This window comes from Phaethon aethereus (genome assembly GCF_964289735.1).
Source record: "Phaethon aethereus genome assembly, chromosome: 1".
Taxonomy (NCBI): domain Eukaryota; kingdom Metazoa; phylum Chordata; class Aves; order Phaethontiformes; family Phaethontidae; genus Phaethon; species Phaethon aethereus.
Window position 1 is genome coordinate 37951990 of NC_138575.1, and position 16047 is coordinate 37968036.

Genomic DNA, 16047 nt, shown 5'->3' on the forward strand with positions numbered 1-16047 from the left:
GTCACCTGAATATCTGGGCGTAGATTTCAGGAGCCTTCTTGGCTTCTGATACCCACTTCTTTCACAACTGAAATGGCTCTTCCAAGCTACATGGTAAACAGAGAAAAAAAAATAATTCCCCACCTGGAGGGATGACAGAATCCATAATATGCTAGCAGCATTTAAATCCCATTCCTGTTAAGCACCAAAACCATTTCTATAGGGAAATTGTAATCTTAAGGGTTGTCTTTAATCATATACAGTATATGTGCAGAGCCCTACCTTTTGGGCAGAAAAATACCCCTCCCGCATTAGTTTTGAATAGATTACATCAATTGGAAGTGTCCTGGTGAGATCACCAAAAACATATTGTCTCTTACAGGCCCTTCCCAAAAAGATCCCCATCCTATAACCACTCTTGATGCTACTTTCAGGACTGTTTGTTCCCATGTATTAAAGGGATGACGTAGACAGAGATGTCGTCTCCAGAGCCCAGCCTGTCGTTGGATATTCGCCAGCCCCGGTCCTTCAGCACTCCTCTGGCTCGCATCACCAGGTCCTGCGCCGCCAGCGTGTACCTGTGGAAAAGGCAGAATACAGCCAGGGAGTGCTCGTCTTCATGAGGAAAGTGGGTTTTCACAGCCTGCCAGATTTACTGCTGTAAGCTACCAGCACAAGTTTCCCAGCGTTTTAGAAGCAGGCAGGAGAAACGCAAACCACGGTATAGCCACAAAGCAACCCCCTCCAGTTCAGTGACAGCTCCTGCATCAGAATCTGAAGGTATTTGACAGGTACCAATTGATCGAAAAGTCACTGGTCATTTTGGGGGTCCAGCTTCACCAGTTTTCAGAAAAATATTAACACACTTGCCTTAACAAATTTGCTTTCCAGGAGTAGTCTGAAAAATTGAGGACCCCAAATAACACAACTTGCTGTTGGAAACTACACCTTTGCTCACTGATACACTTGAAGGTAAACATGGCTTGACTACTTCAGAGACAAACCATAACAAAGCAAGCAATTTGAAAGTAAGTAATAGAGCACTAAAAATAAAATCCAAATTACACTTTAAACCAAGCAGACTAACTTGTCTGTTTTCCTTGACCGTAGGAATGATTTTTAAATCTCTTTTATTCTGAAACTGGAAAAGGAAACTTACATTTAATACAGCCAGACTGACAGAGTCCCACAGTTCTTTCACATTTATGAATTCAGTCAAAACTGTGTGCATGTGAGTTGTCAAGTGCTTAATTTAGTGAAATACCAAGTTTCATGTTCCTTCAAAACTCCCAGCCTGTGCTGGGCTGAGCAGCATTGGATTTATGGGAGTTATTTTCTGCCCTGAAAAAATAATCGATGCTGCTTGGGGGCAGAAGGGTGTCAGAGTCCAAAAGGTGGTGCATGACAGTGCTCTGTCATGTACTCTGATGTGTTCTCCCTTACTGTTTTACCTGCTGTTACTAGATCAACACATCTGTGTACTCATTTAGAGGTCTCCTCTGAAAGAAATCTCATTATGGGTGAACAGCTACGGTCACATGTTTTTCTTTATCAGTTCAACATCTGGCTGAGATGTTTTGAATTTGGTTGGGTGGAGGCAAGCTTTTCTATGATTTGATAATTAAAAATTAATCAAACATTTAAAAGATTGACAAGAAAAAAGTTCAACATTATGCCTGCCTGTGTTTTATCTGAAGCATAAGCATCAACCTCCAAGATGATGCAGTGCTCTATGAAGCGAAACACACAGGCCAGCAGAAGCAAAGCACACCTCTGTAGTTTCCAGAAACAGGAAGGACAAGAAAGTGTTTGCATTTCAAGATCCCCTTTTGCAGGGAGGATCCTTGGCCAGAAATGATCTGCCCAGATCCCATCTGAGGAACGGGAAAGAACAGTATCTCCACTGATCAGAAGCAGTGTGTGTGGGGGAAGTTTATTAAATGAGTATCCAGGACTGTTCTAACCCAAGACATTTTCACCACAGAATGCATTATTAAATGGGAATTTCTATCAGTAGAGACTTTCTTCACTCTCTGGGGATGAAAGAAGGAAAAGAACCCCAATTACGTTCTGTTTCTACAATTTTGGTGCCTTAAACTCAAGCGACTCCTTTGAACCAAGAATAGATTTATTTGCTCTACTAGAAAGATTTCTTCAGTGCAAACAAACCAACATTTGACTACCCCAAAGGTTTGATGTTAACTCCAAGTAATGTTGTACAGAAGCAATGCACCCCCTTGCTCCTAATGGTACCGAGAGGTAAAATTTCCAGCCCTCACTAGTCTTCACAGAAGATTTACTTCTAGCAGTAAGAGAAGGGCCCGAGGCATGAACTAACACACATGCTGGCACACACACGTCCGCACTGCCCAGAGGTTCCAGATAAGTCTGTACCAACGACCTCGAGGTACAACGGTAGGATGTAACAAAGCAGCACTGCCCCTGTTGTCCTAATGCAATACGAAATTGTAGTTTCTAATAGGAAAAAACCCAAACATACATACTTGGACTCCCCAGCTCCCAAATCAGATGCAGGGCTGAGGAACAAAAGGACTCCACGTGGCAAGCAAGAAACTGAATATTTATTCACAGCATGTCTGATGCTGAGTGAATTTTGGCTATAACATCTTTTCCAAGGATTTCTCAGCTATTGTCATAATTTAAGAGAAGAAAACACCCATCATTCTGGGAGACAACTTTGCCTTCCTCCTTTTTCTAATTAACAAGAGCTCCCCACATCTAAAGACTACAAAGGAATGAGTATTGCTCTTGATTGTATAAAGCTTTTGCTGCTTAATGTTTGGAGAAGGCAAGATAAAAAAAAGGAATTTTAATATACCAGAAATTCTCTCACAGTCAGACTGTGAAATACACAAGAAAACCGGCACATCGAAGCAAAGGAGAAGGAACAGGTGAAGGCAGCAGCAAGGTAACATACTCCTCTCCTTGTGTGGAGCTGAATTGAAGTGATGCTGTTCAGCTTGGCACTAGAGGAGATAGGGTGAGTCTCTTGTACCTGGAGATGAATAGCAGCAGCAGTCCATTACCGAATGTTTTATTCTCCAGTGCTGTGAACTTGGGATTCAGCTGTCAAGACAGCATTAGAGAACTGCTGAAGTAGTTTTAAAGTATCCACTTCCTCCTAATGAACAGCCTCACTGGAATACAACTTTTCTGTTTTAAGAATAAATATGTATTTTTTTTTTTTCTGCTGAAGCTTTCAGTATTGATCAGTGAAAGTACTGCAGGAGAAATGGTGACAGTGGGGGAAACATGCTGCTGTCTGAGCAGCTTCTTATCTTCCCACACCCAGCAGGGGTGGAGCAAATCCCCAGCACCCTCATAAATCTCTAGCTAGTGGTGAGAGAGAGTGAGAGGGAACAAGAAAGGACAAGGAGGGAGGATGAGAAAAATAAGAGATTCCCAAGGTCAGTGGGTAAACCTGCATAAGCACATTTGAAGGAAATGGGCAAGTCATGCTTCTCTATCTTCATACCTCTTCAGAGAGATGACGTACAGAAAGCAGCAGTGTGTCACCACCACCTGTTCTCCACTCAGGGTCCCCTTCAGGCTCTTGTCTGCCACAATACCCGTAAGAGATGAGCTGGCTAAGAAATCCAGCTCCCCCCGAGCTTCTTCAGTCCATCGCCCTCATGGAGGAACTGTTCTCTAATCAAGCCTGTGCTGCCCTCACCTGCTGCCCAACTCCCCTGAGGCTGTGTCTGCCTGTCTGGGTGAAGACAAACCCCAGGACTTTGCTCTCCCTGCACTTGGACATGCTATGTTTGACAGGATTCAAAGATGTTTTTCTGTGGGTAACAAACACGCACAGTTCTGACAGTAAGTATCAGCAGGAGAGAGTCCCAAGAGCATTGCTGAGGGCTGTAAGCTCTTACCCATCAGCCTATAAAATGACTTCTAATTCAAATGGGAGGGATATTGTTCCCTCAAAGAGCTAATTACGTAACAGATAAGTACTCTGCAGCTCTAAAATCCTCCTCCCTAGCTTTTTTTTTTTTTTTTAAAATATGCTGCTGTCAGGGAATAAGTAGGCTACTGGGTCTGGTGGATCCAGAGTCTGCTCCACAGGTGGGTTCTCCAGAAGACCACAGCATTACCAAATCCAGGAGGCAAGTCTCTTTCTTACGTTCTGACAAGTTTTCTACATCCCTGGAGATTTCACATTTCCAGCTGATCACTTCACCACAGACTATGTCGCTACACCCATCACAGAACCTGACATTTTGTGGGATAACATTTCCTTTAAATGTAACACTGATAATACTGCAAACAAGATTTTCCTGTCACTGACTAGTGAGAGCAATGAATGCAGCTCCACAGTCTGAGCTGCGATGCTATTGTAAATTCATTAGTTATACCTCATTTGGACCACTGTGAAGTAATTACGTAAAACCTCTCACACAGTACTTTAAACCCTTTAAATATTCTTTACAATTAAGCAGCAAGAGCAATTCCACAAAGGTAATTTTCATAAATATCATTGTAAACTATGAGGGACTGCTCTAATTACCTTTTGCAAGCTGGTATGAGAAATATCTTGCCACCACCATTTGTAAGCCTCTAAATGACCTGGCACAAAGTTACTTAAAAGAACAAATTAATTTTCAATTCAGATGTCCATTCATAGACCAGTAGGTCAAACACTAATAAATGTGTTTGTTCTAACCCATAATACAGCAGGCCCAGTTCTGGAGCGTGTTGTACTCATGCTGGCACGAACAGGGACTAATCCCCCACAACTACTGGGGCTAGACCAGCACAAACAAATCTAAATGAAACAAAAATCTCTTTTTTCCCTTTAGTGTCTCTGATTACTATGACTGTTTTATAATGGATGAAAAATTACTCACCTAGCAAGTCAAAAGATTAAACATAGAATTCCCATTCCTACTGCAGCAAACGCGGTGGCCATCACCAGCTTTGGAAAGACCAAAAGGAACAAGACAGACACAACACACCCAGACTGTATTCACAACAGACAGGACCAGCAAGGATGGTAGGAAGAGACAACTTCTCCCAATTACTAGATGAGAATGGAGACAGAGCAGAGCAGAGGTATTATATTTTACAGGGTGCCTTTGCAAGAGGAGAGCCAGGGGTGCAGAAATGTGAGCAAAAGCTCCCTAGCACTTCTGGACAGTGCTAGGGTGGGGCATCTTCTCCTACCTTAAATTAATGGCATATCTGCATAGCACAGGGCCAGATGTCCTGGAAGGGCCCCTCGCTAATCCTGCCTGATCTCCTCCCAGAGAGAGGGCAGGGACACTTCCATGCTTTGCTGAAGTAAAGACAGCCCTGACTGTCATTCATACCACATCTCCTCTTCAGTGCAAGGAGGTGGAGAAGGTCAAAACATTGCAGTTGCAGCTTCATGCTAACCATTCGTTCACCTGAAGACTGACTGCTTGCAGCAAAACCTTGTTTTGCATTCCATGTTTGTAAGCGGAAAATATTTTGTAAGCATGAAAATACTGCTTGTGAGTTACTCTGGAGCTGCTCTCACTTTAAAACCCAAGTGGCTGTCAGGGGGTCCCAGTTACCTTCCTTGTTTGCTGAAAGAGAACAGGGCTGACCCTGAGAGGATGACCACTTAGAAACATGAGAAACACCAGTCATTTTGAGATGGGTTTCCCTGTGTCCTCAAGAGTTGCCGCATCTAAACAACTGTAACTTGAGCTCTCGCATGTTTTCACTTGGATGCCGAGATATCCCAGAGCTTATTTCTGAAGCTCTGCTTTCCGCAGGCCAACTGAGGTTGCATAAAAGCTCTTTTCCTCACTCTCAGCCCAGGGCGAGGGCAGAAGACAGCGACAGACGGGCCTGAATTCAGGAGCAACACACACTTCCCTTCCTGAACAGTCCCTAGGGAAGGATAAAGCTCTTTCAACTTTCACAGTCCTCCCTTTTACAAACGAGAGACTTCTGATCTCTAATATTTTAATTCATGGCAACACTGAATCCAGCAACAGACTGATGGACTCACTCAAGGCAGCGCTTTTGCTAGTTGTTTGGGAACTTGTTTGCTGGATGGTATGTTTTAAAGAGAGCAACTGATCAAGTAAGAGGTGATAAAGACAGGAAAATGAAAACGATGAGGTAGGTTAAAATTGTGAAATGCAACAGAATCCAACTAAAGGAAATAGAGTCGGACTTTCCGTCTATTTTCATCTATTTTGTCACCACACCTGTCCTGTAGCTGGCAGCACTGAGCATCCCCTACTGAAGGTAGGTTTAAAGGTCACGGCATGACCAGGAATGAGGAACCACTCTGTGCAGTATTTATACATACAGCGAGAGAGAGGGAGGTATATGCTGATGAAGTCCTAGTGAGCAACAATCTTTACTGTTAAAGGACCATCCAGGAGAGTTAAGTGGAAAACTGCTGGAGACAGAGACCTGTTGCCATGTTCTTCTAAGACGTCAGCCTCCTATAGTTTCCACAGGAGCTAGCAGAGCAAGCAAAATGGATCCCATGCCAAGATACTGTGACCCCACAACTTTTCCTTTGAAGGCTGGCAATTCGGACTTGTAACAGAAAAAAAAAAAAGTCAAGTGCCGCATCTTTACTGATTGTTATTCGTATAACAATCGTTATACGTTACCAAAAAGGACTCTCACTTCCATAGAGTAGCTAGAAAGCCAGGGATCAGCACAAACCTGTGGGGATCATCAGGGTCACAGTTTGGTAGAAAGCTAGTGACAGCTTCTGCCACTTCTTCATTTAACAGCACATCCCAGAGTCCATCAGTAGCTAGGATCAGAACATCATCTGGCCCATGCTCGTACTGCAGCAGGTCATAGACTCTCACCTAAAACAAAAAAAAACCCAAGAGACATTCATGAAGGAAGAGACTGTCTGACCTGTTTGTGAAACGTTGCTGAGTTTGGCTGTGAGTTAGCAGGTTCGGCCAGGGCACCGAAATACCTCTCCCGCAGCACTTGCTGGGGTCTATCTCCAATTTAGCCCTTGAGCCAGCAACTCTCCCCAACCCGGCTCGGCACAGCTCAGGTGCCAGGATGGATGCAAGTGTTCCTGAGCAAGGCTGCAAAGCACCATGCTGCGTGCTGCCAGCAGTGCTCGAAGCCTCCCCCACCCAGCAGCCTGGCTCGGCGCGTGAGGCTCTTCCCTATCGTTGGCAGGACTAGTCATATGGAAGCTGAATAATTTATTTGATGAATTTTTGATATTTTATAATAAAATATTCACAAATAATTGTTTTCACTATTTGTCCAGATCTATTTAACTCTGACAGATAAATTGCACATGTTTGGAAATGCCCGTGTTGCCGAAGGTCTAGAAAAATGAATGTGATGCCTGAGGCAGCCACTACACTCAAGAATTATGCCTGGGCAAGTGTCCTGGTTTCAGCTGGGATGGAGTTAATTTTCTTCACAGAAGCTTGTACGAGGCTGTATTTTGGGTTTGGAATGAGAAAATGTTGATAATGTGCTGATGTTTTCAGTTGTTGCTAAGCAGTCCAGGACTGTCCAGCTTGTCGTGCTGGCCTGCCAGCGAGCAGCCTGGGGTGCACGGGAGGCTGCGAGGGGACACAGCCAGGACAGCTGACCCAGGCTGGCCAAAGGGATATTCCATACCATGTGACGTCATGCTTGGTATATAAAGCTGTGGGAAGAAGAAGGGAGATGTGGAAGGACGTTCAGAGTTATGGCGTCTGTCTTCCCAAGCAACCATTATGTGTGACGGAGCCCAGCTTCCCTGGAGACGGCTGAACACCTGCCTGCCCATGGGGAGCGGTGAATGAATTCCTTGTTTTGCTTTGCTTGTGCGCGCGGCTTTTGCTTTACTTATTAAACTGTTTTTTTCTCAACCCACGAGTTTTCTCACTTTTACTCTTCTGATTCTCTCCCTCGTCCCATGGTGGGGGAGTGAGCAGCTGTGTGGGGCTTAGTTGCCGTCTGGGGCTAAACCACGACAGCGAGTAGTTTGATGAAATGGAGAGAAACTATTTACCTGCTCGGTTACGTTTATCTGTAAGGAATTCAGAGGGTAGAGACCGATTCGAGATCTGCACAAGAGTGAACCTCCAAGCTTCTCCACACCGTTACAATACCCACCGGCTTCACCTCATCAGTCTGCAGCCACAGCCAGGCTGAGCACTGCTGCTGGCATCTCCGTAACACCCTGCCTTTACGGCAACTTCCACCGTCCTCTTCCCGATGAGGCCGGGGAAAGCGGGAGCAGAGGGGGCAGACACCGGGCGGACTGGCAGGCCATCAGCCCAGCCAGAATATGAGCAAAGGTCATGGTAAGTTTTTTAAAACGACCCTTTAGCTGGGTGTAACTGTCCCTCCAGCACACTCTGCAATCCGGCTGACAAACCGCCTGCGATTCCCAGGCTGCAATGAGGAGCCGTTAGGAAGCACTCATAGAGCACTTTAATTACCACAGTAACAACTACAGTTTGAAAGAAGTGTCACAACCTTGGCAACGCAGACAGGAAGAAACGATCATCTGTACTGAAGTTTGGAAATGGTGCACCTCATCACACGCCCTGCGCCGGCCTTGGGCTCCACTAACAGCAGCGGCAGTCAGGAAATTTGTTGGGATGAGCACTTGGCAGAACTAGAAAATACGAGCTGTTTTATTCACCCTCCTGGTGCATTCTCCCTTTAGGAACCACGAAGCAGGCAATGCACATAAAATAGCTGGACCTTTTAATGTAATTATGATTTTATGGGACTGCAAGAGTACTAGAGGGGAAAAAAAAAAAAATCACCTAGACCTCACTGCTAATCCTTACTTGTTCATCTTTCACTCAAAAGTACAAGAAGGTCATTTGGAAAATGTAGCCTTCACTTCATTATCTACAGGAGCAGCTGAATAAGGACTTTGGAGAGGATTAAAGTCAAGGCAAGATACTCTCTTCATTAGAGCAGATCTCCTTATTCTGACTGAGTGGGAATACTGTTATAGATCCCTGTGTATAGCACAGCTCTTCTCTCAAGCCCATTGCACAGAAACCAGTAGTTGCCATAGTCCCCATTCCCCAAAGTTTAGTTCAGCCTATAACAGCCCAGGGTTTCAACTCAGAAATCACTGGGGTGTGGGGGGTAAGTTGGCCAATACAGCCATCAATAAGGAGTACATGTTCTGGTCAGATTTCTTGGGTACGGGCAAATATTTGAGAAAGCATCAGGGTTAATGCTCAGGGATGCGCTCAGCAAGCACGCCCTTTGCAGGAAAAAACAAACTTCAAACATCAGCACTAAAAAAAACACGTCTACCATGGCTCTCCCACCCAGGCAAAGTACACAAGAGCCTTTTTCACAGCGTTGGTGGGGAAGAAGGCAGGAAACCAAGACCATGCATCACTGATTTGAATCCTCCTGAAATGAACAATCTTGTCTGACTGGGGAGCAGCACCAGGGTGTGTAAGAAACTTATCAAAGCCACCTGCAGCAAATTCACAAGTCAAAAGGTCCAAATCCTTGGTGTCACACAATGCTAGAGCAACACCAAGAACAGATCATTTGACCAAGAACATGTTTAGTTTTTTGGGGAAATGGAAAAGAAACAATGCAATCACTGATTTTATGGGTAATCTGGGAACAAAACAGTTACTTCCTCAAAGCAAAAGCTTTGTGAACTGAGCACCTCCAGAAATGGGTACCATTGCGAAGGAACTAGAGATCATAAGAGGTGCAGAGAAAGGCAGTGGAGTGAGCAATAAGGGATGCTAGGCTGGTACTAAGGCTAAGCAAAACAGTGCCAAGCTTACTGGAGGCAAGCTTGGGGCAACTTCAGGTAAGATTCTTGTATATAAGGATCAGGTAGCACTTGCAAGAAAATGTTCACTGAAATGCAGCTTTGTCTGTCTTCCAAATACTGCAGCAGTAAGACATCAAGGCAGCCATGTCCACACAATACTTAAGAGAAAATTAAGCTTTTTCTTTCTGTCTTTTCTCAGATGTCTAAAATACAGCTGCAGGTGCTCTTAGGGTGTTGCTGACAAAAATGAGTTAATTTAGAGCTGTCCAGTCTATTGTAGGTTCAGGTTTGCTCACAGACTGCCTTGCCCAGGCACAGAAACAAGCCAGCTCCTAATCCTTCACTTTTCTGCCAGCAGCTTTGTTTTAGTTCTTATTTTCAGTGGGGGTCTCTTGCAGTAGCAACGCATGCCTTGAGCTGGACACGGAGCGGTGTGAGAGAAGAGCTGCCGGAGGCACACAGGTGGGCAGCACCACCAAAGCGCACGTAATAGATGCTCAGACCACCAGAGCTCACTGAACACCCACTCCACGCACCACATGTTGGGCAACACCCCACGTTGGGCAACACCCCACAGTATGTTCCACGCACGCTGTACAAAAAAGGTGAGGGAGTGTGATATGCTGGAGTTTCAGAAAGACAAGCAGAGATCCGGGGAGTTACTTAAGTGCCTGCAACAGCAAGCAACCCCACTGCCCTGTAAATATTATGTGACCGAAAACAGCTCTTTGCCTCCAATGGAGATTACTACTTTTTGATTTTTTTTTTTTTTTTAATTCCAGAGCCAACCTACCTAATGACCACCTCCTTTCCGTAGCTGTATTTCAGGAAACTAAACAACAGTGAGGTTTAGGCAACGTTCTGCCTGCGGCATAAGTTTGCACAAAGCTGCACGCACTGTGAAACAGTATTACATAGCCCCGCTCACACAGATGATGGCTGGCCAGATACCATCCAGCAGTGCAGCGGTTTCCTTAACTGGTGCTGCACCCTTGACAAATTTCCTATCAGTTCCACCCCGAATCTTCAGTCTTTCCCTCATGACTCGTTGCTTCTGCAGCCAGATGTCAATCCTGATAATGCCCCCCAGAACTTGTGTCCTCTGCCCCAAACACCTTGGGCTACCTGTGCTCTCTCCTCTGCCTCCTGTGCTGTCCTGACAAACTTTCTCACTCTTCAATATCTCTGAAGCGTCAGAGCAGCTGTCAAAGGAGCCCAGTTTGGTCACTGTACTTCTACCATCCACTGATGTCTGTCTTGATGTAGAGCAGCTGACCTGTTCACTAGCTAAACCTGACTTTAGCAACCAGAAAATTTTAAAAGCCAGCTACTACAAGGAAGGAGCACCAGGACCTTGTCAGCACAAGCACCTATGACAATAAGCACTGGGTCACACTGTATTTTATCCTGACTGGTACTTACGGATCTCTGCTGATAGGTAACAGTGGATACACACTGCTAGAGCACACAGCCACACATGACATCTTTCTGAACATGCGTTATGCAGTTTGTCACATAAAGCCTTTCTTCAATCCAGGTATTTGTTTCTCATATTGCTCACCTACATGCAGTCAAAAGCGCTGAGAAAAATGCTCTGGGCAAGCAACAGACAGCTGGGTCGGTTTTATATTTACATTTCAAACAGATCTACCCACAGGACAAAACCTGCGTTTGGCTGCTGAAAAGGACGGCAGCAGCTCTGCGAAGGCGCTGCGGCTTGTTTGCCAGGTTTGTTTTTAAGAGGCAGCCAACGCGAGTCCCTGCAGCTCGAAAACCATTCACAACAGAGTGACATGAGAGCCTGCAGCCACCTGAGGTGCTCCTCAGCAGCCAGCCCCGGGGGAACTGAAGCCAAACAACAGCCCACATTCACTCGCCTACACTACTGATCAACTCAGCTACTTCAATAAATTAAGCCCGTTCTTAATTGTATCGTCCCTTTTTATGCGCAGTGTTATCCAGCACAGCTTCGCTGGCAAACAGTGAGATCTTTCAATACCACCCTCCAAGTAATTTATATGTAAATAATAAAAAGCGGGTCCCAACACTGCTCCCTGCAGCACTCACCAATTAATCTCCTTTTAGCTTTTTACTGCCACCCTTTGTTTCCTGCCCTTTAGCCAATTTCCAGTAGACTGTGCCAACTTTCCACTTAGTCTGTAGCTTCATATCTTTTATATTAATAACCTGTGATACAGAACAGTTTCTCAAACATTTTCTGAGAAATCAAAGTGCTCATGCAAGACCATCTACTGCATTTATTATTTTTTTTAATTCTCTGGTAGACATAACCCTGAAGGACTTCAAGCCACTAAGGTGGATGTTTGCTTCTTGAAACCACCTTGACTCCCTTTGATCACACTGTACTACTATAAGTCTTTGCCTTGCTTGTTCCTTTAAACGGTGTAATTCCTAAAGATTTCTCCAGAAAGCAGATGTGAATCTAAAATATTCTCCTTTGACATATTTGTGGAGTTGTCAGAAAGATTTTACTAGCATAATGGAAGGAGAAAAATTCTCCTTCATTACCTTCTTATCATTTGCTGTGGTGGGTGGCTTCAGCTTCATCGCTGGCAAGGGCCAAACACTGCCGTGAAGCCACACCTCTCTCACCAAACGGCTGAGCCGCCATTTGAAAAATTTCAGGATGAAATTCTGCTTTTCAGCTGCAACAAGGCGGCTCTTGCTGAGCTTTGAAAAGCAGAATTTCCTGCTGAAAGCTTTCAAATGAACTGTTCCATTATGAAAAATAAATATTTAATTCCATGCCAGAGAGCCTCAGCCATGGCTAGCCTGCTTTGTGCTACTCCAGTTCATTATAAAAGGCTCAATTCTCTAGCGCTCACCAACCTGCAGAAGTCCTCCAAATCTGGTCTCGTAACAGCTGAGCCACTGAATCCTGATTACATTTGTCAGTCTTGGCTACATGACTTCTCCCATAGCCTGGCACTCTATCAAAGTATCATTTCACACTACCCTCAAATTACTTTTATATGCCCATTTCTGGATGTAGTCTCAGGGATGCTTACCTTTCCTTGAGCTAAATTCTGGTGGACATGGCATATCAGAGCTTTGTCATGCTGAAAGTAAAATAGTCTGAAAACTCACCACATTGCCCCCAACTTGGGAAAGGATGCTGTAATTATGGCACAGAAACAGAAGCCAGAGGACTTGGATCCTCTGTCACGACTCACTGTGCACCTTGATTTCCTGTGCCTCCCCTTTTCCAGGTCTGGAAACCAGACATTGTATTCCCCTACCTCTATATAAAGAATTCGAAATCCAATGCTGCACAAGGGCCAAATATGACTGCTGCTTGACGCCACTGCCTTTAATTCCAAGTGCCAAGCTTCCCAGATGGCAGCACAAAAAACATCGTTTCTTAATGCTGGTTTCTGTGCAAGATGCACTGTCCATGTATGGACAGAACAAGTCAGGGAAAAACACGAGGAGATAAAGCACTGGGGCTCTCTCTGGGAAAAGAAGGAAGAGACGATTAAGAGAAGGAGGTGCAATGGAAAGCAAGTTGGAGCATATGTTACTTCCTAATAAGATTCAGGGCTTTTTTTGCCAGTATCTCTCAACTGAGGCGGCTGGTGCTCTGTCTTTCCCCCTCCTGCCTTCGTACATTTCTGCTGAATTTAGCTGTGAAGGGAATGTGGAAACAAAGCCAATTTTGCTTCCCTTTTGCAAAGCAGTTAAGAGATCCTGAAACGTGGACAGCATATGAACTGGATGTCATATTCCAGAATTTGAACACGTACAGACAGACTCCACACAAATCAGAAAAGCCCACGAGAAGCTTTGGTTTATACACACAGACAGATACCGCAGCAGCAATTGGCAGAGGTGATGCTGCTGAGATACTGTGCTGCAGCCATTACATACCCCAGAAACACTGGGTCTCAGCATGCCAGAAAGAAAAATAAATAGGTAGAATTGCATCATTTCGCTGGCACTAAACAAATCCATCACAGTGATGAGAACAGAGCTGCTGCCTGCCTGGCTGAGAACAGGAGCAGGTCCCAAGTGAGGGATACCACACATTCAAAGGGCGGGAAGAGGGAAGGTACTGGGCTGACAGCAAGGAAACATAAAGAAGGGGCTGTCTGTAGATCTCCCCCTTTTTCTTCAGGGCCAGAATCTCTCATCACTTTTTAAATTTTTATTTGTTAAGTCTAAAAGATGTTCTAAGCAAGGTTAATTTAATAATTTGCTTCCTTCCTAGCAGTATTATGTCATTTGTGTATTTTCATTCTCTTGCACTGCTATAGCAAGCAATAAATTCAAGGTCAAACACTGTGTATGGTTAAAACTCCAGCAAGCCATTTAACGGCTCTCAGCATTTGGGCCATGGAAGCAAAACCTCCTTTTTTTGTGCTGTCATCAGATGGTTTGCCCTTGCTAAATATTTTATGAAAAATATGTGTCATCTGTTCCTTGATGTAGGAGCAGGAATGCAGTTACAGAGGGGAAAAAAGCGAGGTTTGCATGTTTCTTCTTAACGAATACATTTAAATCCCTTTGGAAGGCTTGATATCCTTCAGTACAATGTCTCTGGCGGTCAAAACCTTGAATTGTTTGTGGTGAGGCAAGGCAGAATGATGGAGGCATTTAAAACTATTCCAACACAAATACTGCATAATCCACTCGTTATGCCATCATTTGGGAATGCACACTGCCATTCCTGCCATTATTTGGTGTTTGCACAAAACCACCATAAAGAATTAAGAACTAGAGGTGAGGGGGCAGACAGAGAGAACCATAAAGCACTCTTCCAATTGCTCTTGGCATTTTCCAGCTTAAGAGTTGATCTGGTATCCTATGTGTAATGCAGGTTACTATGTGGAAGACATACAGTGCTCCCTTTTGGAGAACACAGATTTACATCAGCTTCTGTGAAGGCAGCATGATCTAGGCCTCAAGGGGAGCTAGAGCACATGAAGGTGGGGAGAGATGGGCATCTGTCACACTGAGCAGCGAGGCTATGGGATAACCATAGAGCAAGGAGTGAGAAGGCATCAATGCTCTGCCAGGGATGTGGAGCAACTCCAGCCAGGGCACACAGCTGGGGAACTTGGAACGTTCCTACTACATAGATGTTACTTCCCTTTGGGAAGGGCAGCATGTTACCTGAATTGGACAACAATCAGAATGGTCGATTTGGGAAGAACAAATAAGCACACTAAGAATATTTGTCTGTCTCCCACAAATCAGATAGTTGAACCTTAGCTGTTTTACCTCAGGAGATGAGGACAGGAAAGGTTTGATATATATATTGGAGTCGTGCACTTTCAGGTCATGGTCTCCCAGTCCTCGGGTCACTCCAATTGTTGCCATAACCCGAGCCTGGAAAAAAAAGAAAAGCAATGGGATCAAATCTTGTTACGTGCACTGTGTCAATAGGGAAAGAGACAGCATTCCTACTCCATAACTGCTACAGTTAGGGATGATTTCCCTTTTCTCACCTGGAAACTCTAGATTTAAACACAGTTAATCTACTTCAAAGCTTTTTACACTCATGGCACCTCCATTTCCCTCATTATTGCAAGCTTTGTATTTGTCCACATCTCAGCCTGTGTGCACCCATCTTAGACTGTGACCACCTGTGAGGGACGGGGACTATGGAAACCTAACCCAGTCACCTCACTGGAGGCATTCCTTCAGCAAGTTATACTGTTAGTAAACAGGTTTTATAAAAAGAATGAGGAACCTAATTACTCACCTAAGAAAGCTGCGGTCTCTTCCTATTGACATATTGCCGTATATTCCCTCCACCAAGGAAAAGTGCCAAAGGCCACCTTAAATTGCTGAACACACAGGTGATGGTGGCACTGACCACAGTGTTCTCCTCTGTGGAAGGCCGGTCCACGGCAGGTCTGCTGTTACCTCAGATCTACCACTTCCTTCCCCAGGCACCTTGCTCTGCAACATGAGCTATTTCCCAAAAGGTGCTGGGCTCTTCTTCATTAACGCTTCTGCAAAGATTGACCAGGCAGCCTGCCTCATGGGGAACCTCGCTCACTGCATATCGCTTTCCCCAAACTCTAGTTTAGCCACAACAGCTTCTGAATAAGAGAGCTCACAGCATCAATAACAGCAAGCAACTGACTCAAAATTATTTTGTCTCACTAAACCCTGGCTCCATAAGGCAATAAGAAAGTAAATTAAAAAGATGTGCATGAAACATTTTGCAAATAATTACAAACCTAACCAAATTCAAAGATAAGCTGCAGGTCTGAACCTTCAAAACTTGGACTAATTTTGAAGACCGTGTATTTTTGCATTGAGATAATAACCTAATGCAGCAGGGGAGC

The 16047-nt window shown here is 44.6% G+C and overlaps 1 protein-coding gene across 1 annotated transcript in view; it reads right to left on the reverse strand.

The window, feature by feature from the left end:
• Positions 1-409: 409 nt before the first annotated feature.
• The window catches only part of PPM1H (protein phosphatase, Mg2+/Mn2+ dependent 1H), a gene marked incomplete at its 3' end in the record, with an annotated part of 135796 nt that continues 120158 nt past the window's right edge, over positions 410-16047 (reverse strand). Inside the window, exons 8-10 of the mRNA XM_082013925.1 lie at positions 14972-15079; positions 6658-6809; positions 410-557 (exon numbers count right to left, since the gene is read on the reverse strand). Coding sequence (XP_081870051.1) covers positions 410-557; positions 6658-6809; positions 14972-15079 — 408 coding nt within the window. The remainder of the gene's footprint in view (positions 558-6657; positions 6810-14971; positions 15080-16047) is intronic.